General features: G+C 42.8%; 1 protein-coding gene across 1 annotated transcript in view; it reads left to right on the top strand.

The window, feature by feature from the left end:
* mrtfaa (myocardin related transcription factor Aa) overlaps positions 1–23298 on the top strand; it is a 54389-nt gene that overhangs the window by 3207 nt on the left and 27884 nt on the right. The window contains exon 2 of the mRNA XM_048244994.1: positions 14163–14352. Coding sequence (XP_048100951.1) covers positions 14202–14352 — 151 coding nt within the window. The 5' untranslated portion in view covers positions 14163–14201. The remainder of the gene's footprint in view (positions 1–14162; positions 14353–23298) is intronic.

Below are 23298 nucleotides of genomic sequence, written 5' to 3'. Positions count from 1 at the left end.
AGAGCACACATTCAAATTCACACATGGAATGATCATCAAATGACTCATTCCTTTACTGTGAACTTGCTAGCCTATGTATTTGCCTGTGTAAACTTGCAAAGATGAGTATGGTCACCTACATTTAAATGAATGCTGCCTATTACAACCATGAATAAATGCATTGAGAGAATGAGCCCTATAGGAGGAGAGGGGGGGCAACAAGTAAACTAACTTGCTGTGTTGAGACAAGAACATGGACTCAATGACCGTTAATATAATTTTATTGCATGCATAAATAACAAATCCTTCAAGGCCATAGAGCATATGGGTGTTCATCCTTTTGAAGATGCTCTGCAACTTCTGACTATAAACACACTAATAGGCACATAAGTATGATCTTATATAAATAACACTTCATTTTAATTCATGTAACATGAAAAAATACATCAGGTATTGTATGCAATTTCAAGCCCATAACATTTTCTAATGTTTTCACAACTATAACATTAAGCAAACATCTCACGATTGCTGCCCATTGCATGAGTACACTGTACAAAGAAATAGTCTATAAAAGGTTTTTGCTGTTAATATGTCATCACTGGACATTTTTTTGAAATAGTGTTAAAATACCCACACCCTACCTGACAGTCATGAGTACTTTGGTGGTTTGGTGCATGGCTATTAGACTAATGGCCTCCTTACACCAAACAACTTTGACAAGATTTGAGAAAAGATTCTTTAAAGATTGGAGTCTTTTGAGTAAAGCTTGAATGGGGGGCATTAGTTAAAATACTACAATCTTTTAAGAATCTTTCCCAAATCTTGACAAACTTGTTTGTTGTAAGGTGGCCATTAGAGGTTTCCCCTCCCACTCAAGCAATTAGGACGCCTTTCACACTGCTCCTGCTTGACCTATCCCTTCTGGCAATTTCCAATCAGAGCCATGCAAACATTTTTATCTGACAGAATAGAGTGTGCGTGCCTCTCTCTACAAACCATGTGCAGTGGCAGAGTCATAAGCCTCAAAAACATGGCCAAACTTAGATGTCTAATGTCAAATCATGATTTAGATAACTTATTGATGCGTTCATCTCCAGTAGGGTTGACTACTGCAATGAGCTTTTCCATTTGGTGTCACTGGGCCGAGTCATCATCTACTTCTTTGGCTTCATGTTCTGAGTCCTTGGGCTTTTCTGTGAAAGAGAATCACCTGGAGTTGACCATTTTTAATGCACTTTATTTACACCGATGTATTATAAGTCTTTATGCAGTGGTTTGACACTGACTAAAATAGGAGAAATATGTCACCCTATAAGGACTTTCCAACTTTTTCCAGCTAAGGGTTACATTAAACATAAAAAACATACGGTGAACTTACGACATGAACTGTGCCATCTGACAATTTGGGGTGGCATTTTGTCATTCTATGTTGTTGAGTGATTTGTGTGTCCTGGGGGGGCTTGGTGGACTTGGTTGCACTGCACCTTCTGGTGGTTTGAACTGTTAAATGAGAGTGTGAGGGAGAAATAGGACAGACAAAATAATTTATTAGAATAATATTACTACAGCACTAAAACAGAGTATCATCATTATAATCATCATCATTCATACACTGTAATACTGATTAGAAAAACAAAAGGGCAAACGCTAAGAATCTTTAGGTCATAATCCAATAAATACTCTGATGCATCTGTGATTAAAGAGAAACTATGCAGTTTTGGCCATTTCTTTGCTGTTTTCTCACTTTTTGCTCGCAGGTTTCTTTACAGAGCTCCCCCTACAGACTCAGAGTATATGATTTACGACACTCCTCAATCAGTCAGTCTGTCGTTTTCCTCTTCCCTGTTCCTCCGACAACAGTTACTCGCTTTCTACTTCTTTTTACTGGCTGTCACGACGAATGTCTGAGAAACTCCATCGCTACCTTGTTCTAGGCGGTACATTCTAATTTTTACATTTTAGTAGAACTAAAGCACTCATTTTCAGGTGCTTGTTGACAGCCATGTCAAAGAACAGGAAACTGGTTTGCCGAGTACAAGTGAGCTTGTGCTCAGAGCACATAGAACCTATTTTATCAACTCACAGCTTTTCTCTGCTTCACTGAAATCACTCCTGGCACTGTCTTGTTAGACAGCCATGGATGTGCACTGGTGAAATAACGTTAGCATGGAAAATAGTCTCTCCAGACATATTTCTTCTCATATTTCCACCCAGATGAAATTTAATGCCACTCTTGAAAATTAGCTAAATTTAATACATTTTAAGACCTTAAAAATGTATATTTTATTTAAGACGTTTTAATACTTTTTTTAAGATCCATGAGACCCTCTATTGCTTCTAGTGGTCATACCTTATTTTTTAGGATCAGTTGAATTGTTTTGAGATTTTTTTGTAACAGTCTTTACTATGTTAGATATTCATGACACCTTCTTTGTGATCACTGCAAACCATATTTTTATTTTTCCTCTTTAGCATTATAAACAATAAATGAAACTGGAAACAATTGAACCAGGAGACTTTGTCACAAGACAAAACAGATGTCTCAAAGCCCATTAGATAAACATGAGCCTACTGCGGTTTAGATTTGTATGGCAGCAACGTTATAGACAAATAGACTAGGCTAGCTAACGTTACACTGACACAACGTAACTTAATGCTCTGAATTAAAAACCAACATGAAATCCATAACTTTTGATCACCAAGTTGACATTTCCAGGTCAACCACAAATAATTCGCTTCTTTTTAATATCATCCAATAACTAATTCAATGGATAGGTTCGAATATAGGCTACTAAAATTAACAGTTATAGAGATCAACGTGAACACGAAGTCAGTTACTGTAAGAACCGTGGCGTGGTTTTCATCTATGTGATGGCGATCAAGTGTGTAGGCCCTACACGGTTGATATAGGCCTACATATTCTATCGCGATTTACACGTAAAAAAAAAAACATGGATAAGCTGAAAGAAACTTGTGTTTTACAGTTTTGCAAAAATAATAAATGCATAGCTAGTGAAATCATTTCACTATCCTAGTCGCAGAGACCTCTTGCTGGCTTGCTTGCTCGACATCACACTTGCGGCTACGCGCTCCCCACTGACACACCTTTTTTGCATTACATTTCATTATGCTGACATACACCACAGTTTTACTTTGGCATACATTTACTGACTTCTGTACATAGTTTATTTAATAAACCTATTGTGTTTAATATACCGGTGTGGTCTCCCCTTTTTATGTTGTGGCGCCTTGAGCCAGGAAGTCATGACACATAGGAACTCTGGATCTAATTCATAGTGACCATTGGGTCCTTGGTTACCTGTCTGACCAAGGCCCTTTGTCCCGGATTACTCAGCCAGATCTAGAAAGACCGTTGGTTGTTCCAAACTTATCCATTTCAGAACGATGGAGGCTACTGTGTTCTTGGCCACTTTCAATGCTGCAGAAATGTTGTTATAGATCACTGTGTCTTCACACAACCCTGTCTCACAGGTCTACAGACAATTTTCTCAACCTCGTGGCTTGGTTTTCACTCTGACATGCACCATCAACTGTGAGACCATATATACAGTATCAAGCAGACTTAAACTGCCACCTTTTGGTGAAAAGTTAATAGTTTTGCATATTAGTAGTAATACATTTCACGCGCGCTTCGCGAATCAATCCGCAAGCGAATGAAGTGGACACTTCTAAAAGGGACCCACGGTACAGTAGCTGAAGGTCTGTGGCTAAAGCAGCCATAATGAAAGTGTTATCATTGTTTGGATACTTCACACACACATGCTTTTTAACCGCATAGACTACAACTACCAAGCTGGAATCAAAGCACATCGACTACCCTCTCACACCCTAAACACGCACTTCGAACAAACAAAAAAGCGCCTCAGTCTCACGGTATAGGCAAAACTGTATCGGACCGGTGTAACGTTGGTAGGCTACTAAATCATCCATCACAAAGAATGATTTGTGTAGGTAGGTACAGCCCTGCCCTGGATACATCTCTCAACGCGCGCTCTAAAACATTTGGTTTAAATGGAGATGTAGATCATCACGGGTGCGTTAATAAATCTACATTGTGGCGAGTTGACACAACTTATTCACTTTGAGTCTTTGGCGAATTTATGTAGTTTCAGTCCTAGTTACTTTACTTTGAGCCATGAATCACCTTAGCTTCGCTAGCGGCGGTCATAATAATGTCCAGTGAATTAATTTCGGCACAGGTGGACTCCAATCAAGTCCACCAAGGACCAAGAACCATTGATAGAAGTAGGATGCACTAGATCTAAATTACAAGCGTCATGACAAAGGGTCTGAATACTTACAGTATGTAAATTAAATATTTCAGTCTTTTATTATTTATAAATTTACAAAACACTCCACACTTTCTGTGGAGTGTTGGAGTATTGTGTGTAGATTGAGATGAGAGAATTTAATTAATTTTAAGAAGAGTCTGAAACTTACAGTGTGGAAAAAGTGAAGCACTGTGAATACTTTCCTTATGCACTGCAAATATCCAAAGCCAATTTGGGAAAAGGCTCTTGAGATATAAAAGTGCATCTAAAATAAATAGAATATTGTGGAAAAGTGTGTTGGTTCAAGTAAAACAAACAAAACAAAAAAACATGTTATAAAATTAACAAATCTATCGTTCTGTGTCATTGTTGGCAAAATGATCGGAGGGCTCAGAAGCCCCTAGCATTATGGGGTGCCCAAAATTTCTAGCGACGCCCCCGACCTTGGTATTTTAAAAATTCAGACTACGACCTTGTCTAGAACATGTGCTGAATAACAGGTCTCTTAACTAACGTTAACCAGTAAAAAAAAGTACTTACCGCACATATTTCCATGTCCTTTGGTGAAGTTAATCGTGGTCTTTAGTGGCATCAACCTGATAAATAAATGCACATTATTTACCTTAACCTTAGCCCATAAACCTTCAGATGAAACACAGCAACCTAACTAATCCAACACTTAATATTTAGTAAGCTAGCTAAATATTAAGTGTTGGATAAGTTAAGATAGGTTGCTGTGTTGGCATGAATGAATACTAGCAAATGCTCAATGTGGTCCCTATTTAAATTACCGTTACTGTTACGTTAATGATTAGCATGATTATTTCTACCCAAACGGCTAACGATAGCTAACGTTCACTGTTAACAATTGCCAAATAGTGACATTACGTTTAACCAACAATAGCAACATTTCTAAAGACAAAGATACATTGAACATCTGAACGCTGTACTCTTACCTGCACAATCTGTGAACATAATTCGTCGGGTGTAGTCAAAATATATTTTTCTGCAAAGTTGGTTCTAAAAGTGAGTTCTAATGTTTTGTTTGCTTTGCCTATATTGGTTCTTGGTTTTCTTAAGAATTCATTATGATACAAAAGTCAAGATAGAGCTCCAAAATAGCCTAATGTGAGATGTTTTTGTCACCTTGAGTTCTGATCGGGAGAAGAGGTCAAATAGCAGTCATTTCTCATCAAACCTGCTCCCAGCAGCCAGTGGATTATAAAATAGTTAGGTTAGAGGATTAACAGTTGCGCACTAGGTTATGACTGCAGCAACTCAAGCTTATCATTTTATTTCAGTTTTCTCTCTCTCTCTCTTCTCTCTTCCTGTCTTAGTGTTTACATAAATTCTGACATGGAAATACCCTGGATCGTGCCAAACAGGTAGTAGAACAGGTAGTCTACTGACACTTAAAGCTTGGTTCTTGTTTTTTTTTAATCAGTTGTTGATCCTATTGTTTTTTATGTACTTCCTCTGATGATTTAAGATAATGATTTACCACAAGATTTCTCATAAGTGACTTTTTAGAAGAAAACCTACACAGTTGTTATTGCCTGATAACCAATGAGTGGTGCTGAAGAGATTAATTGACAGTAATTGTCTTTATTATATAACATCCCAATTTGTGTTTTCAGTAATAAGTAGTACTGGTCTGGCAAGTTCTACAAAAAAGCAGTAGGCTTTACTTCTAAACTCTTAGTAGTCTTGCAAACATTCTGTAAGCCTGAAGCCTCGTTGTCTCTTTACCATCAGACTGGATCTGAGGCTCAGGCATGCCAGTCTATATCTGCCCCATGCATTTTGAGAGTGGCCATCAGCTGCACATGGCAGCTGGACAGAGAGCCGGGCACAGAGGGTGCAGATTAAGCCGACGCCACACTGTATTGGCATAGAGCATTGTTACCAAGTGACCACACTGTTGGCTACATCTGGTTGTTTCAGTTCACCAGCAGTGTTTCCACTTTGTCCTTCACCCAAGTAGTGTTTAATGCTGTACTGTACTGTATGTGACTGGAAAAAGCTCAAGGTTTTAGTCACATAAAGGCCTTCTCACTCAGACAAAGGTGAACAGCATTATCAGTTATGGTGAAGGGAAGTAATTAATGTAATGCAATTAATCTCTGTCCACCATTACTGGCCAGTTTCCCCTGAAGACATTCTGGTTATTGAGCTCATTCTATTGGTGGGAAGTGAGATCAGATTCTTAATGTCCATATTGTAATGGTCTGTTTTCCAGGAAAGTAGCCATCTGAAAGGGTTAGCCAGGCCTCTGTGTCGTCACGGGTCCTTTCATGTAGGGGAACTGTGACTCATTTCTCAACTCTTGACCACAGCCTCATTCAAATGAAAATTGATGTTGACAGTGTACCTCCACACCATAGCTCCAGGCCCCTTGTTTAAGCTAAGCTGGTGGCGTGCCCCTGAGATGTCTGTCAATAGTGAAGATGTCATCATCATCCTAAATTCAGCCTGGCGGTTTTTTTCTTTGGCTGCTAATATTCCGTTAAAACTGAATCAGCAGGATGTGTCATCGAGCCGATTTAAAAAAAAAGCTGATCACGCAAAGCCTGTCCATCACTGCCAGACGCTCCAAGCTCAGCCGAGATCAATACAGGCGATCACTCTGGACTGCCTCCAGACCGCAGTCGCCAATGACCGGCCTCGGAGCGGCATGAGCTTAAAAAAGAAAAAGGTTCTCCTTGGCCAGGGGGCCCCATTATTTCTGCCTGAGTGGGCTGTCCTCATCAGAAGCCTGTGTCTCAAGATGCTCCATCAGAGCTGGCAGCCTGATGGTTGGACTCCCTCTAAAAGGAGATGACAAATCACAAGGCCCATCTTCCCATCGTTCTTTTTGTTTTAAGCTCTCTCGCTCTACCTTTTTTCCTCTGTTCCTCGCTGTCTGTCGGCCTCTCTGTCTTCAGTTGAGATAAATGTGCAGCCGTGGCATTACGCAAACTCTATCTCTGAAGATTGTGGTGCGGTAAAAAGCCTTGTGAGGGGAAGTGAGACGTGCTGTAATGAAGCCATAAAAGATAAAGCCATCACAGATGCATGCAGTTAGTAGGAAAGAAGAAGTGTGTGTGTGTGTGGGGGGGGTTAATACGAAGAACTTTGATGTATGAAGACGTCTGTGTACTCATAGCGTAGTACTCAGAAAGGGAAGCGGCATTACAAGCAGGAACGCTTACCACTTCCACTGGTGAGCTCATCTAGAAGCAGGGGTTCACACCCCAGCACCCAGACCATTAACATCCGCACTCATGTCTATCATTGCAGCTTTCATGTTAGAAAAACACATGCCAGCTGAAGGTTTTACCAACAACAAAGTGTGACATTTTTTTTTTTATGAATTTATTATACAGTTGAGAAGCAGGCATTTGAGGTCAAATGAGTCATAAAGAACTATTTGAATGGCCTAGTTGAGAGATGGAAAACATTATTAAGTGGATGGATAGCCATCAGTGAGCCAATCGCCTACATGGTCACGGTCCTGTAGCCTGTTACCTACACCAGTGGTTTAGCACACAGGGAACACGCATACTGAGGAAAATGTAATCTGTATGTACTTTTGAATGCAAAGTTCTGCTGAAGGCACGTGGAGACACAGAGACATGCATATGTTGACTCGTATGTAGACATGCCCACATAGATCATTTTTTCAGGTTGTGTAGCATGTAAGTGTTTTTTTTTGTATGAAGTAGGCAGCAATTTGCCACCTTATGAGGTTTTAGTATCCACTTTCTTAATCGAAATATCTTTGGTCAAAATGTTGTGAATGGTTCAACATCTGGAGCATGAATCAGAACAGAGTTGATTCTCTGTCAGTGGAAAAGGACAACAACAGACCTGCAAGCTTTATCAGGCCATCCTTAAAAATATTTTCGTTTGCCGTAACCCGACCGACCCTGTCAATTTAGAACCGACCCAAATATTTATTTTTTTCCCCTTTTAGTCCGACCGACTTGCCGGTTGTAAACTTGCGTTAATACCGACCAATTGTTTTTTTTTTACTCTAAACAACCAATACAAATGCAATAAAATAATATTTCTTTTAGTAGGCCCAAGTATTGTGAATATAAATTGCCTACATGCAAACGTGGCTCACTTAAAAAACCTGTGGCGCATCTCTACACCATTGGTTTTACGCGATGTCACACTATGGCCTACGCGTTTCATTCACACAAACTGATAACGCTTTTACTTGGCACGAAGTTCTGGAAGAACTGTGGCCAGATCTTTTCTCATCCCTTCTCCCCTAGTCTAACGGTGACCGTGTCGGAGTATTGAAATTGGTTGTGGTCTATTCAGCATTTCTCAAAATATGGGTCCGCAACATGGAGACTGCTGGTCCGCTGGAGTCGTGGAGTGAAATTAGGCCCGGTGCTTCATCTGATAATTTGCTGCGCAGTTGATCAAGAAACCGCGGATCGACGAAAAAAAAAACAAATGTTTCTGCTATCGATGTCATTAAACATGGAGCCCTACAATTAAGTGGTGGTATGAGCATTCATTCAATGCGGCGCCTGCGCTGAGAGAAACTGAAACTAATCGATAACGTTGGTATCAAAGCTCCGCTTCAACCTGTTGGAAGGCTATTTATTTATTTAACGAAACTTAATAGAACGACGTTGTTTTTTGGAACGTCCTTAGAAACAGAGCAGAGACTGTATAATACACTGTATAGCATTGAGTATTGTATAGTCAAATTTCAATATAACGTGGCCAAGAGCTATTGTGGCCAAGAGCTATTGTAGCCTTCTTTCTGGGTACATGTAGATGAGCCTTATGACCCAAAAGTCTGCCATGACCGGGCCTCAGGTCAAAGAAGTTTGAGAAAGGCTGGTCTATATAACCTGCATCAGAATGAGGTTTGCAATGGTGCGCCTGAAGGCACGGGTTGAAGACCCAGTCAGTTACGTCACGATATGCACATTTGTGTAAATTCATTCCTACGTAATCACCATGACCAAAATTGTACTTTTTTTTATACTTTGAATCTTGAAAAAAAAAAATATTGACCTACCTACCGACCCATTTTTAATTTTTTTTGTCTGTTACTGCAAACAAAAATATTTTTAAGGATGGCCTCAGTGCTACATTGTGCTGCTGTTAAACCTGCTGCTATTAAACCTGCCAGCTTTATCAGTGCTACATTGTGCTGCTGTTAAATCTGCTGCTATTAAACCTGCCAGCTTTATCAGTGCCACATTGTGCTGCTGTTGCCATTTGCCTCTTAGCTACTTAACATACTAGTTTTCGAACAAAACTCCTTAATGAGTTAAGCGAAATGTTTTCATCTTGCATTGCCCCTGTTGCAGTACTGTCACATTATTCCAGGGCTGTTGTCTCATGTGCCCTGTATTTGCAAGCTGTGCTCAGTCATTGCACGACCTGTCCCTCCTTGTCATCCCTGTAGTGAGACGTGCTGAATGATGGGACTTTAATTATGATTGGGACCGCTGATCAGCACAGTCATTATGCTGATTATTTCCATATCATTATGCCGCTTTGCTTAGGCGGTGACTCATCATTTTAAAAGATAATGACAAAATCCATCAACGTGATTGAGTTGAGGCCCGCTATTCGCAAAGCTATTTGTTTTGTCCTCCTGAAATATTTAGGTTAGGGAAAATGAAGACACACAAACATGCTGTTGTTGTGTAGACCACATTACAGAGTTTTCATTCTTACTACATAATCATAACAGCCCTACTTACAAGACATTGTGGAGTAGGATTTGTTGATTAATAGTTGCTGTGGTGAAAGGAGCTTGTGACTGACCTCTGAACTGGTTGAGTGAGGTGAGTGGAGTAGGCATGGTAGGAAACACGTTTAGCAGATTTTGATAAACTTGTTTTAGTTGTTGTGCTGCAAGTTAAATTGTGTGTTCATCCGACACCTAAACCAATAGCTACCTTTGGCAGGATTCTGAAATAGAGGCACTGGCTTCTTATATAAACAATGTCCACTGTAGTTTACTGTTCTGCCTGTTTGAGTTCAGGGGCAACCGTAGGCCAAACGTTCCTTCAGATCAGATTCCAAAAATAGTTCAGTGGAAATGCATGGATTCCAGTTGCTGCTACTGGAAGAAACTGGAATCCATGCATTTCCACTGAATTATTTTTGGAATCTGATCCCTTATCATACCTGTTCATTCTTACTCGTTGCTCGACTTATCGTGACTAAATTCAAGATGGCTGCAAACGCTAAACTTCGTGAAGATACTGTCTGTATAAATCGTCTTGTAAGTAAACTACCAGTGCTTTTTCAAAGTTCTCAATGTCTCGTTTTAAATGTCAGGGCCCTCGGAAGTCTACCAATGAAGTGTGGAGATACATTGAGCCTCGTAAATAGGTGTAAAACAGTGATTTATTTGCATGGCTAGCCCGATGCTGAAGCACCACTATTGAAAAAGCTGTTGGTAGCATCAGCTAACTAGCGCCAGATTTTGGAGTGTAGGGGACAAGCCGAGATGGGCTATGAGACATACGTTCACACTCGGTATCATGTTTCAATACACTTTAGGTCAATATCACACCGGAATTCTCCTTTAACTTATTTGTAATGTGCTATTTTTTTAAACGGACACATTCAAAAGGAATACTGCCTTTACCTCACGCAGAGGCTTTTCTGAATTTTACTTTGCATAGAGTAAGACTGTACCTTTGGGCTCATGCTAGTTGTGGACAGTCCACTAGTTGCTGCATCAGTAACAGTGTTATGTAAATACTGTCAATCAAGCAACAACTGGCGCCAGCTCTCGCTTCCTGGTTCACAGTGCAGTGAATTTGGCTGGCAAAATGAACAAATTTGCCTTTGGAAATGGAATGGAAAGATTTGGGTCAAGTCCCTGGGATTAGTATTCAAACTTCTAGAGTGTGAAAACAGTTGATTAGCTGTATTGGACCAGCAGTGTAATTTAACCACCACCATCACTGACAAAAGAAGTTGCAAACTTTAGTAGTGCTTTAGCCCACTACACATGTGCTACACATGGCCTCTGGAGTTGTATTGCTTCAGCAAACACTATTACAGTTTTTTCTGATTGCTTAAGCACATTTTTTGTAACTATGGCTTTTTTTGCAAAACTCTACACACAAATGGCAAAACCTCTCACCCAATCAGCAAAACATTGTAGTTATCTTGCAAAAGCTAACACACCTTGCTTAACTCTTCACACCTTCGTAAAAATGGTGTTTTCGTATCTAACAGTAAACACAAGCCATCACAATAGTAAGCACACAATGTGCCAACAACACACTGATGGTATGAATAAAAAACACATCTGGCTTTTGCTTTCTCTGTGCACAAGGTAGACACAGTAAGTTTGAGGTCATACTTTTGTCATAGTTCTGTAAACATACAGGGATCCCAACTTCAAGTACTAGTGTTTATTTACACACATCAAAACAAACACAAGTGTGTTTTTCCAAGTCAAAACACAAAATAGCATTTCACTGAGACAAAACAAATCAGTCTACATCGGGTCGTCTCTCTCAAAATTCTGTCTACATCACATGCAATGTCCTAGTCCAAGGCACCGGGAAAAATATATTCTGGAATGGCGATCCAGGCCTGACATGACAATATCCCCACATGTAGACTGTTTTTTTTGTCTGTTTTTTTCTCTTCTCACTCTTCCTGCTCACTCCATCGTACCCATTGTACATTACCTGTGGCTTATTTATAGTGCTTAGGCTGATTGCAAAGTGAACTAATTATCTAAAACAGTTTTCACATGAGAAAGTGTGCCAGAGAGTTGGCAAAATAGTGTAAATAATAGCCATTGTGCCTACAGTTGTGCAAAGTGTGTGTTACAAAATTGCAAACTGAGTGCAAAGCAGTGTTTGTGCTTTTAGTTTTGCGAACTCAGTGAGTGGTTTTGCCATTTGTGTGTAGAGTTTTGCAAAAAAAGCCATAGTTACAAAAAATGTGTTTAAGCATTCAGAAAAAACTGTAAGGTGAGTCTTCCAAATGTTGGTAAAAAATTAATCTCAGTTGAGTGAATCACATTTTTCATGCTTGGATGTGTTGTTCTGGTGGTTTTGGTACATTTGGTTTTATTGGGCCATCTGTGCTTTCAGTGTGCAGTGAGAGTCGTTTGGCAGTGGTGTGCTGGTTATTACTCATTTAATGTTGAATTTAGGGGAACTAAGCTGTGAGACACGCTTTTTTTTTTAAAATTTCATTGCAATCCAACATGATGTCAGAGGCAGTTCAGACCCTCATAATGTGAAACAAGCCTCATGAAACTGTTATTGTTTGATTTTTTTTTTTTTAAAATCGCAGCATCAACCCAGTGCAGCTACATCTTCAAGCCTCAGTGGGATGAAGCCTGGCTCTGTGGAGATAGTGCTTGTTTAACGAAGTATCCAGCTAAAGGATTATTTTCCTCTAATGAGCTGGTAATGAAACTCCAATTAAAGTAATAGGACTCCTCTGGCTGAAATCAAAGTGTCTATTTAATGCAGACATGTGCCTGCTCATTAGTGACAAATGCATTTGTCTACTGTACAAATCTGTGGTTAGAAGTCTGTTTTCCGGTTTTGGTGTTTCCATGGAAACTGAAGTTTTAGTTTTACTGTTTTCCCGTCTAGTTTTGTTGTGTTTCCATGATGCTTACAACTGTCAGTGCAAGCAACTGTCAACTGTGACAGGCCTTGTGCTCCATGTAGCTTGACACAGTGTTATGATGTGTTGTCACAGTAACAGGCCCTTTTGCTCACAGCGTTATGATCTTGTTTGGGACCCATTATGCAAAAATGCCCTTTTGCTCAGCCCATGTGACTGCTTGTTGGGACCCATTATGCAAAATGTGCTGATTGCTATTTCAGCATGAGCAACAGAATGCCCCACAGAGCCCATGTGACTGCTGTGACTGCACCAGCCAGCACAGAGCCAGCACCTGCAGACCCACTGCGACCTCCAGACCCTCATAATGTGAAACAAGCCTCATGAAACTGTTATTGTTTGATTTTTTTTTTTTTTAAAATTTCATTGCAATCCAACATAATGCAGACAATGCAGACATTAGTGACAAATGCATTTGTCTACTGTACAAACCAGTTAGATCTGTGGTGCATAGGTAGGGGAAACTGAAGTTTTCGTTTTACTGTTTTCCCGTCTAGTTTTGTTGTGTTTCCATGATGCTTACAACTGTCACAACTTAAGCAACTGTCATACGTCACCATGTGAAAGCACCGTGTGCCGGGGCTCGGGACAGTGTTATGATGTGTTGTCACAGTAACAGGCCCTTTTTGCTCAGCACGACTCTTGTTTGGGACCCATTATGCAAAATGTGCTGATTGCTATTTCAGCATGAGCAACAGAATGCCCCACACAGAGCCCATGTGACTGCTGTGACTGCACCCGCGCCAGCACAGAGCCAGCACCTGCAGACCCACTGCACGACCTCCAACCCCAACCAGGTGCTTTTGAGGGGGGTGAGGAGGGATCCACGTGTCGTGGTGTGCAAACGTTTGGTATCAAGTGCAATGCAACGTGCAACACTGAGTGCCAAGGGCAATGAATGGTCTATTTACACCTGTGTTTGGAATGATCGGTTACGCTAGATGCCTGTCAGGTAGTCATATGTTATAGGTTGTTTATGATGTAGCAGAACACTGACAGTGGCTGTGCTACAGTTTTGGATATGGGTCATCTGAAACAATGATTTTGTCTCTGATCGCTGGTGAATGTTGGCTGTTTTGTTTGCTAGTGAGCACGGTTGCAGTGTTAAGTAATTGGTGGATCTTATTTCTGAAGCGGTCATCCAAGACCACTCATTAGACCTCAGACAGTCACTCCACTCGTGACTTTCACGTAACAGTGGCTTATGTTTCTGTGTTTGCTTGAGATCATCTTCCTAATGTTTCCTTCTTCTCATAGGCCTGTCTAGTCATCCTTCCTCCGTGACCCTGGGCAACGATGGACACCACACCAGAGGAGGAGCCCAACCCAGCTGCCGTGGCAACGGCCAAAGCTTTGAGTCCGCAGAGCGAGTCAGTAACCAATGAACTGCAAGAGCTGTCGCTTCAGCCTGCCCCCAACCTGCTGCCCATTAAGGAGAGGAAGAATGGTGAGTTAAGTGTGACATCTTCCTTGTCCCTCTGTCTCACCCCTCAACACTATAAATCAAATTGAAGAGCCCTTTTTGGCACAATTAAAAAGCACTGGGTCCAACAAAGTCACACATTGTCTTAAATTGTGTGGAGGTTGGTGCTGATAGTCTTGCTTTGACACGTTTTTAATGTTTTCTCACTGCTTGCTGGAAGCCATTTAAAAGTCACGGTGTAAGAATTGGCTGCACATCAGTAGAGCACAGAACATTACTCTGAGCCCATTTTCATCAGCAGCTGAGGTCACCATGGTGGAGGGGTTGGGTGTGGTTCAGGTTAGTAGCACAGTGAGAACAAGGGCAGTATGTTCTCTCAGCAGCAGCAGCAGGATTCGCTATGCTGAAGAGTGTGACGTATCTGTGGTGCATGTGTGTATATTTGGTCTGTGTGTGTGGTTTGTTTGTTTGTGTGTGTGTGTGTGTGTGAGAGAGAGCATATTGAAACAAGACATCCTCAATACTGCATGTAAAAATTTAAACAGGACTAGCCAGCATTGTGTGTGGTGAACTGGAAAGCAGAACTAGTCTAGTAATCATCTCAATAAAGAACGAGGAAGGCATTAGATGGACAGTTTTTTCATCATTCTAATTAAACTATTCCAAATAAAAACTTTGTGTCATCAGTTTACATGGGCTGTATTCTTTTCCGATTAGATGATTTATAAGCACTGTAGAATCTTTGATCGGAATAGCCGTTTTTGCTTGAGAGGCTAAAGCAGGCAACCAGATTGACCATATGCATGGCTGTTCAGGTGGAATAAGAATGGAATACACTACCCCTTTCATTCCAATTAAAATTCTAATCGGATTGGCAGTTTTAATCCGATCAAGGTGTTTGTGTCATTTTTGAGCCATTACTCTGATAAAAGTGTCAATGTAAACCCACCTAGTGGGACTGTTTCTCAAACTCAAGGGTCAAGGATCCCTCCTTGCTAGAATGGAGTCCTGCCGAGTCAGATCCTTCAGAGATGAGGCATGGCTTCTTCCTAACATTCACATACACAATGGATGCTGCAGGTGTGCGCTATTGGAAAATCATGCCTCCTGCCCGCTTCTTTTTGAAAAACAATGAATGTACCACTGTCAATCTCCCACGTCAATGAATGAAATTATACGTTTGATTTGTTTGCTAGAATAAACTACAGAGCAGTAACTATTTGGCAAAACCTTATAGAGAACAGTTTGCTTTTGGATTGCAATCATCCTCAAAGTTACAGGTTTAAATATCACTACTAAATGCCTTCTTCACACGATTACAGTGTAAGAGGTCAAAGTTGTCAAAATGACCTGAGCCCATACTTCACTTATTTTACACAGTGTCAATACATTTGAAATGAAACAGACATTTACATTTGAACACATAGTAAACTGCCTTGTTTAGCACAGTTTTGAAATCCTCCATAAATGTGTGCACAGGATTGTAGTTGTTCAAGAACCCTGAGGATACACATGCATCCTTGAAAATTCTGCAAAACACTCTAAAAAACGTTGTCCTTGGTAGAATTTGATGGTTGCTTGACATTGGAACATAGCCTAGAAATCTAGACGCACCCTAGCGGCAGCAAATGTAATTTGCAGCCAGGGTAGTCTAGCAACTCTCCGTTGGCTTGCGAGCTGGAAAAATGAAACTTCGATCAGGCCAATCACATCGCGTATAGAGTCGGCGACTGTTCCGCGTGAATTCCCTGCTACTTGAAAACAAAGAAGATGGATGCTGCTGGGGAACAGCGGTCTTTGAATCGCGACTCCAGTTAAGCTTGTTTTTAAGTTGGCAAAAGTTTGATCAACTAGCCAACTAGCTCCGCTGGTGGGAAAACGCATGGGACTCCTGAGTCCCATCCTATTACTATCCTATTGCGTGCAGAGGGAATTTGAAAGACAACCGTTTATCCCTCCCCTAGGACTGAGCACTGCCAATGGTGAGTTCCCAGACCCTACATCTAGATGTGGGTCTGGCTCGTCAGGATAATTGGAACAGTGCTTCAGCGAGATTCGATGAGGTAACTTCCTTGAAAAAGCAGCCCTGGAGGAATCCTCCCTGAGGATCTGTGCATGTGTCTGTTTTGCCTGTGTTTCTGTTTGCCTCTGTCTCTGTGTGTGTGTGTGTGTGTGTGTTGTGTATTTTGTGCCTTTATGTGAGACCCTTTTCTCTGTTATGCATCCCTCCCTCACTGTCTCTCTGCAGTTAAATGGGCATGTGTGGTCTCACACCAGGGCCTGGTGTTGGTGTCAAGAGAGTGCACCTAAGCAGCCGTATAGTAGGCCGTGTAATCTCTTTGCCCTCCTGGGGGTGCTAGTGCTACCCTGCCACGGCTTACGCCAGACATGCACGGCTCTCAGTAGAGCACTTCTCACTTAGGCTCACAGTGGCATGCACGAGACCCAAGACGCTGGAGTGTGTGGAGAAGATAGCAAGCCTGTGGAACAGTGAGTGTGTCTGGGCGTGACGCCAGTGTGTACAACTCGTTTCAGGGCTCCCTGAAACACAGAGTGCAGAAGGCAAATCTCTGAGATATGCTTGCCAGGGTCCAGAGCAAAGCTGGAACGTTAACATTTTTGTGTACTCTTCCACTAGCAGTCAAAAAAAAAAAAAAAAAAACACCACCACCACCACCACCAAACAGTTTTCCATACTTAACATTTATTGCAGGCCTACAGCTGAAGCACTTTGTGTTTAAAAGATGGTTCTTTTTCTTTTCTTTCTGTTTCATGGTTCTCACCCTCCCCACACACACACACTTCCTCCCCTGCGTGTTGAGGGAGGGCTCGAGGCCAGCAGGTCGTTGGGACACCTCTCCTCTCCTCTCCTCTCGTGCTCGTTGTAAGCCTGCTCTACTCTCTTCTGGCCCTTGCCTGCCACAGCACGTGCAGGGAGCTGGGTCACCCGCTAGGCTACTGGGAAAATGCGTGCTGTTGACCTGAGGGATTTAACCTGAGCTTCAGTCACAGCCACGGGCATGTGTGTGCTAAGCAGAGTCCAGTTTGGGACTCTGTTTGAGTGTAAGAGGATGGTGTCAAAAGTATGCGCAGATAGCATTCGTGGTATGCAGAGTGGGTCTGTGGGATTAAGGTCTGCCAACGGGCATGGTAATTTTACTAGATGTCACAGTGAGTAAAATAATCTAAAGCAGTAAACACACATACACCATAAATTACTATACTACACTGTGCTAACATAAACTATTACACTACGCTGTTTCAAACCTCCAAGGTTTGAAGAGGCACGGCGGACAAAAAGAAGGAAAAGTTGAAGGAGAGCTTTTAAAAAATTATATTATTTTTAATACAAATGAAGAACTCCTAGCAGACACCACATGAAGAGGATAACATTGCATCTTAAAGAGTTTCTTTTTAATCGTGGCTGATTACAGGGTCAAATTCAGGAGTAAGAGACACACACACACACACACACACTCACACACACACTTCCACAGGGCTTACCTTTTAATGGAAGAGATGGAGATCAGGGGTTAGCAGAGCTGGGACTCTCAGCCTGGTTTTTAATATGAGTTTTGAAATATGATTCTTTTTTTTTTTTTTTGCCCCAGCCAGTTGCGCCACGGCTTGAGCCTGAAATATGATTCTTAATGATTATTTTGAAAAGGCCTTAGCATCCTCAATATAAAGGGACACCAGGCAAGCCTGAGTGCTTTTTCTCTACGAAGCTCCCCCTAGCGTCTGTACGTGTCGATACGTGTGCGAGCCCTCGCTCGGTCTGAAGCTCTTTTCATTTTCTTTGCATCTTCCGTCAAGGGTTTTCGCTGCTTCTTCGCCGGCTCTGCCATTATACACATGTTTGCAACAATCGCTAGCCGGGTTTTGTTAGCCTGCCAGCCTCTGTGCTGGGGATGCAGGATGTAAACTGATCCTGCTTCTCGCAATGTCTGAGACTTTGTGAGACTGAATGTTGCGGGTAGGATATACCGAACTTGGAAGCGGGAGATTCTTCCTACAGGCAGTAGGGGCGGGCGAGAGAGTTTTCATTTACCCTCTAATGAGTCATTTAACCATATACCGACTTACGAAGATCATTAATTAACACGAAAACATTGCCTCGTGTCCCTTTAAAACAAAGAAGAGAGAGATAGAGAGACTGGTATCGCCATGGCGATAACCTCATTAGAAGCCCTTTCTCCTCTTCTGACGCACATGTTTGGCAGAGGCGTCTCTGGCAGACAGAGATGAGATGAAGATGATCCAGAAGGAGATTGAGATTGTATGTGTGGATGAAAAAAGAGTTGCGTTAAGATGAACTGCATCTCTCAGACTGAAGCTTACTGTAAAACACCTAAAATTCGCTGTAGAAAAAAAGTTATTTTTCGACAATCTTATTGGCCCTTTGTCATAGGGCTATCGCCCATGAAGTGTGTGAAACAGTCTGTCCAGAGTGGTGCGGATAGGGGAACAGGAAAGCGGAGAGGAGGAAATCCCTACCCCATGGGGACCGGCATGTGTAAAACAGGCCATTTCAGTTCAGCATGGGACTGTACTGAACTACAGGAAGTGGCTAAAGGTGACCTCACCACATCACTGTTCTAATAAGCACACATCTGGAAGACACTGCCTCCCACACTCTGCTTTTAGGCTGCCACCTGGTGGCCATAGAAGATACTACAGGCCAACAGTGGCAACCTCAGTAAGTGGCCTGCCATATCTGAAGGATTCTGCATCTTTCACTCACACTCTCTCTCTCACTCACACACACACACACACACACACACACACACACACACACACAGAGACAGTAGGTGGAACATGGACATTTGGACATCATTTCGATTAAACTATTACTACATGGGGTACATTATATTCTGATCAGGTGCTCTCAAGCGCTCTAGAAACTTTGATTGGAATAGGCGATGCTGCTTTGCTTTTGCTTGAGAAGCTACAGCAGGCAACCCGGTTGACCGTATACATGGTTGTGTGACCTCTTTCATTCCAATTAAAATTCTAATCGGATTGCCAGTTTCATTCCGATCTTTATACACTGCCGTTCCAAAGTTTTGGGTCACTTAGAAATGTCCTTGTTTTCATCATTAATGTTGTAAATGACTTGTAGAAAGAAATGTCTGATCTTTAATGCAATATTTACATAGCCCATTATCAGCAACCATTCATCCAATGTTCCAAAGGCACATTCTGTTTACTATCATTTTAAAAGACTAACTGAGAAAACATTGGAAAACCCTTTTGCAATTATGTAAGCACATAATGTAATCTGAAAACTGCTGCCCTGATTAAAAAAAAAACAGCGCAACTAATCTCTGCTTGTATTCTGTCAATAATGGAGTGGAATGGAAATTTTCAAGTGACCCCAAACTTTTAAACGGTAGTGTATGTGTTGCTTTTATTCTGATCAAATTAAAAGCGTCCATGTAAACCTGTGTGTGTGTGTGTGTGTGTGTGTGTGTGTGTGTGTGTGTGTGTCCATCCAGTAGTCACAGGAGTAGGCCTATCAGTGAGAAATTCTAGCTGAGCTAGAGGCACAGGTGATGTGGCGTTGGATATAGCCCCTCAGGCCAGCTGGTCCTGCTATTTTAAAACCCCTCTTGCCCCCATGGTGCAAGCCGCCACCCCAGTGGAATGGGCTTCATTTGAGACTTGTTTACCACTCTCTCTCCCCCCTTCCTGAGGAAGACCACAGTGAAGATCATGACAAAGATGACACTTTATAAAAGTCTGACATTTAATACGTAGAACTCTGATGGTCATTAAAATGTATGCACACCTGACCTGTAGACAAATTTAAATGTGCATGTTCAACTACAAAGCATCCGGTCATCAATCACTTTTGCACCTTTCTCAATTCAAGAACTTGTTTAATAGGAACCGTATTTAGCATTATGCAGTATTTCCACTGACCAGAGTTGTTGGAGATGGTTGCAATTACAGGAACTTGCCACACCGACGCCAACTTGGAATCCCTAATGACAAAACGGTTCCCTTTCTAATCTGAATTTCTCTAATCCCTGCTGTTTACCAGTGAAGGGTCAGACACATATGCTTTCGCCTTAAGCTGCATGCAACATGGAAGGAAGAAAAGACAGAAATGGTTGCTGGATGTCTCCACATCAAACAGTGAACCAGCCTTAGAGCAGAACGGCTGCAGGGAGAAAATGGAGCTATAAGTAGCCGGGAACCGCTAAGAAGACCCTGACCTGGATGGTGGGGCTGAGGTTTTGTTCCAGCACAGCAGTATTAAAGCCCCCCTTCCAACCCTCTCAACAAAGGACTTGGCTAGTGCACAGTGGTCTTTCAACACACTGATTAAGCTACACACACACACGCGCACACACATACATACACACATTTAGGGACGCACACTGTCATCAGGCTTTTGAGAACTGTGGAAGGAAATAAAGGTTAATTAAATACCCGTCAGTGACTTGCTACTGCGAGAGCTGGACCAGGAGGAACACGGATCCCCCCTGGCTGACCGTGTGTGTGTGTGTGTTTTCTTGCTTGCGGCTGCCGTCAGCAGTTCCAGCTGATGTGTGCAACAAGCGCACACACACACACATGAAGGGGGATAATCTCTGCGTATGCACGGTTAGCGCCTTATCTGCGCATGAGCACGGATCAGAGGCTGAATTCGTCACCCCCTGCTACCCCCTGACACACACGCGTGCACACACACACCAACACAAACACACACATACGCACTCCCCCCTCATCAAAGAGGAGAGTGTGAATACACACAGACAAGACTCCTAATGCCCCAATGCAAACGCACATGCACACAAACACACACACAGACACACATATGTGCATATAGTTCTACATTGTGCATGTGTTGAGACCCCACTGTTGATAAGCTCTCGCATGGCAGGAGGGCTTTAGGCAGGCACACACACGTTAACACAGACTCACATCGACTAATGCGTTCTCAGGGGGAAAAGGCCTGTACGTGTGCCAGACCTTTGTGCGTGCGCCTCTGTTTATACCACACTACGCTTGCCCGGCTGCTGAGGTCAGCCGCAGGTTTTTGTCGGATTTCATCACAAACCGCTCAGAGGACAAAAAATGCCAGAAGATGTGTGGAGCGATGAGTGAAGTCCTCTGCCCTACCCACACACCCCACACCTCCACCCGCACCCCTTCTCCAGCCCCCAAGGGCAAGAGGGCACAAAAAAGCCCATCGTCTGCAGAAGGCTAGGTCCTGAGCGGGGGTAAAATGTCACAGCTTGTGCTTCTCAGAAAGGTTGCTTTGTTTTACTTGTGTGAGTGCAGGCCCTGTGGATAAAGTGTGTGTGTGGTGTGTGTGTGTGATTCACTCCTAGTTCTGAGTGTGTTGAGCCATTGCCGGTGCTTCGCTTGGTCTGCTGTAATGCAGAGTGACCACCTTGCTCTCCTGGAGTCCAGGGGCTATCTTCCTTAAGGGGACTTCAATGAAAAAAAGGCTTTTTCTCAGAGGTCATCTGCTCTTGAGAAAAAGAGAGTAGTCTGTTGGGAGGCCAGAACTGTGTGTGTGTGTGTGTGTGTTTCCCTTGCACTTGCTTGTGGCAGGACAGCCGGCTGAATGAGTGACTGGAGCAGCAGCTGTGACAGGGTGTTCAATCACAGACGCACCACTGTCCCACTCACTCTCCCACTCACTCTCTTTTACACACACACACACACACACACACTCACACACACACACACACACACTCACACACACGCCTGCTCACGTCCATACACACGCCCACTCTGTTTATCACTCCCAGGTTAGCTGCAGTAGCCGGTGGTCACACAGAAAGAGTTGAGCACTGACATGCAAGCTGATTTGTCCTTCTTTTTTGTTTTGCCTCGGCTTAGCGGGTTCTTTCTTTTCTTTCTTTTTTCATATTTCTTCCCCCCCTGTGACTCATTCCACACCAACCCGGCGTGAAGCATCAGCACATCTTGTTCGTAGCGGCTGTCAGGGATAAGGAATAGAGGCCAGGAGAGGAGACGTGGTGCTGAGATATTACTGCGTCCTGGAGGCTTGACTGTTTATTTCTCACAACCTGAAGCCAGCCAGAGCCTCCAGCCGCCAGGGTCTGCAGGAAACCAATCTGGAATCTTTAAGGAGCTCATCACTTGGACTTGCCCTTTGCAGCGTTTTCAACTAGTTGCAAAGTCTCCTTTGGGATTTTCTTCCAGGGCCAGTGAACTTGTAAAGATCCAGTCTGAGTGAAGTTTTGTTTTTGTTTTTTTGGGGGATATTTTCCCTTCTTTTTCTTCTTGAGATGATGCTGGACACAAATCCGTGCCTGGGCATTAGTCCTTCCTCATTCGGGACCCGTCCAATCACCAGCGCCATGGAGAAGCAAGCCAGGCGATTGGACTACAAGCGACGTGCCTGTCAGAGTTTGAGGGAAGGTGGGACTCCTGCTCGCTTCGTTTTGCATGCTCACACGCACGGCATGCATCTACTTCTGCACTGTGGCAAGCATCATGTTTCATGTGCTCACATCTAAGCTTTCAGTTGTCTGTCATTGATTTTGATGGTCCTCGCTAACCTCCACCTAAAAGTTGTTTAGTCAGCAAATCTCTGCTCCGCTGCCTGTAGTGATAGCGGCTGACCATGACATCAGTAGAGGATTGAGTAGAGGGGCATAGCCCCCCCCCCCTCCCTTTCAACCCCCCGGCCAATCCACAGCTCCAGATAAAGCCCAGAGTCTCCCTGGAGTCTCCAAGGAGCCAGTAGCCAAGAGCCAAATGGATTTGAACCCAAGGACCTCGAGGCCTACACTCTCTTTCCCGGGGTCTGAGGCCGGCCCGTTTGCCAAGACATAAGTTGTGCACATGCAACTCACAACGTGATGTATCGCCTTGGCGCGAGGCATTCTCAAATGCTCTTCCGACACACGGTACAGCTATACGGACGACTACACTGGAAAAGTACAGCGTTCAGAGATTTGTGATGCACATGCTGTCACTTCC

The sequence above is a fragment of the Alosa alosa genome, chromosome 6 (genome assembly GCF_017589495.1).
Source record: "Alosa alosa isolate M-15738 ecotype Scorff River chromosome 6, AALO_Geno_1.1, whole genome shotgun sequence".
NCBI lineage: Eukaryota > Metazoa > Chordata > Actinopteri > Clupeiformes > Clupeidae > Alosa > Alosa alosa.
Note: the sequence above shows the minus strand (reverse complement) of the source record. Positions and strands in the feature narration are given on the sequence as shown.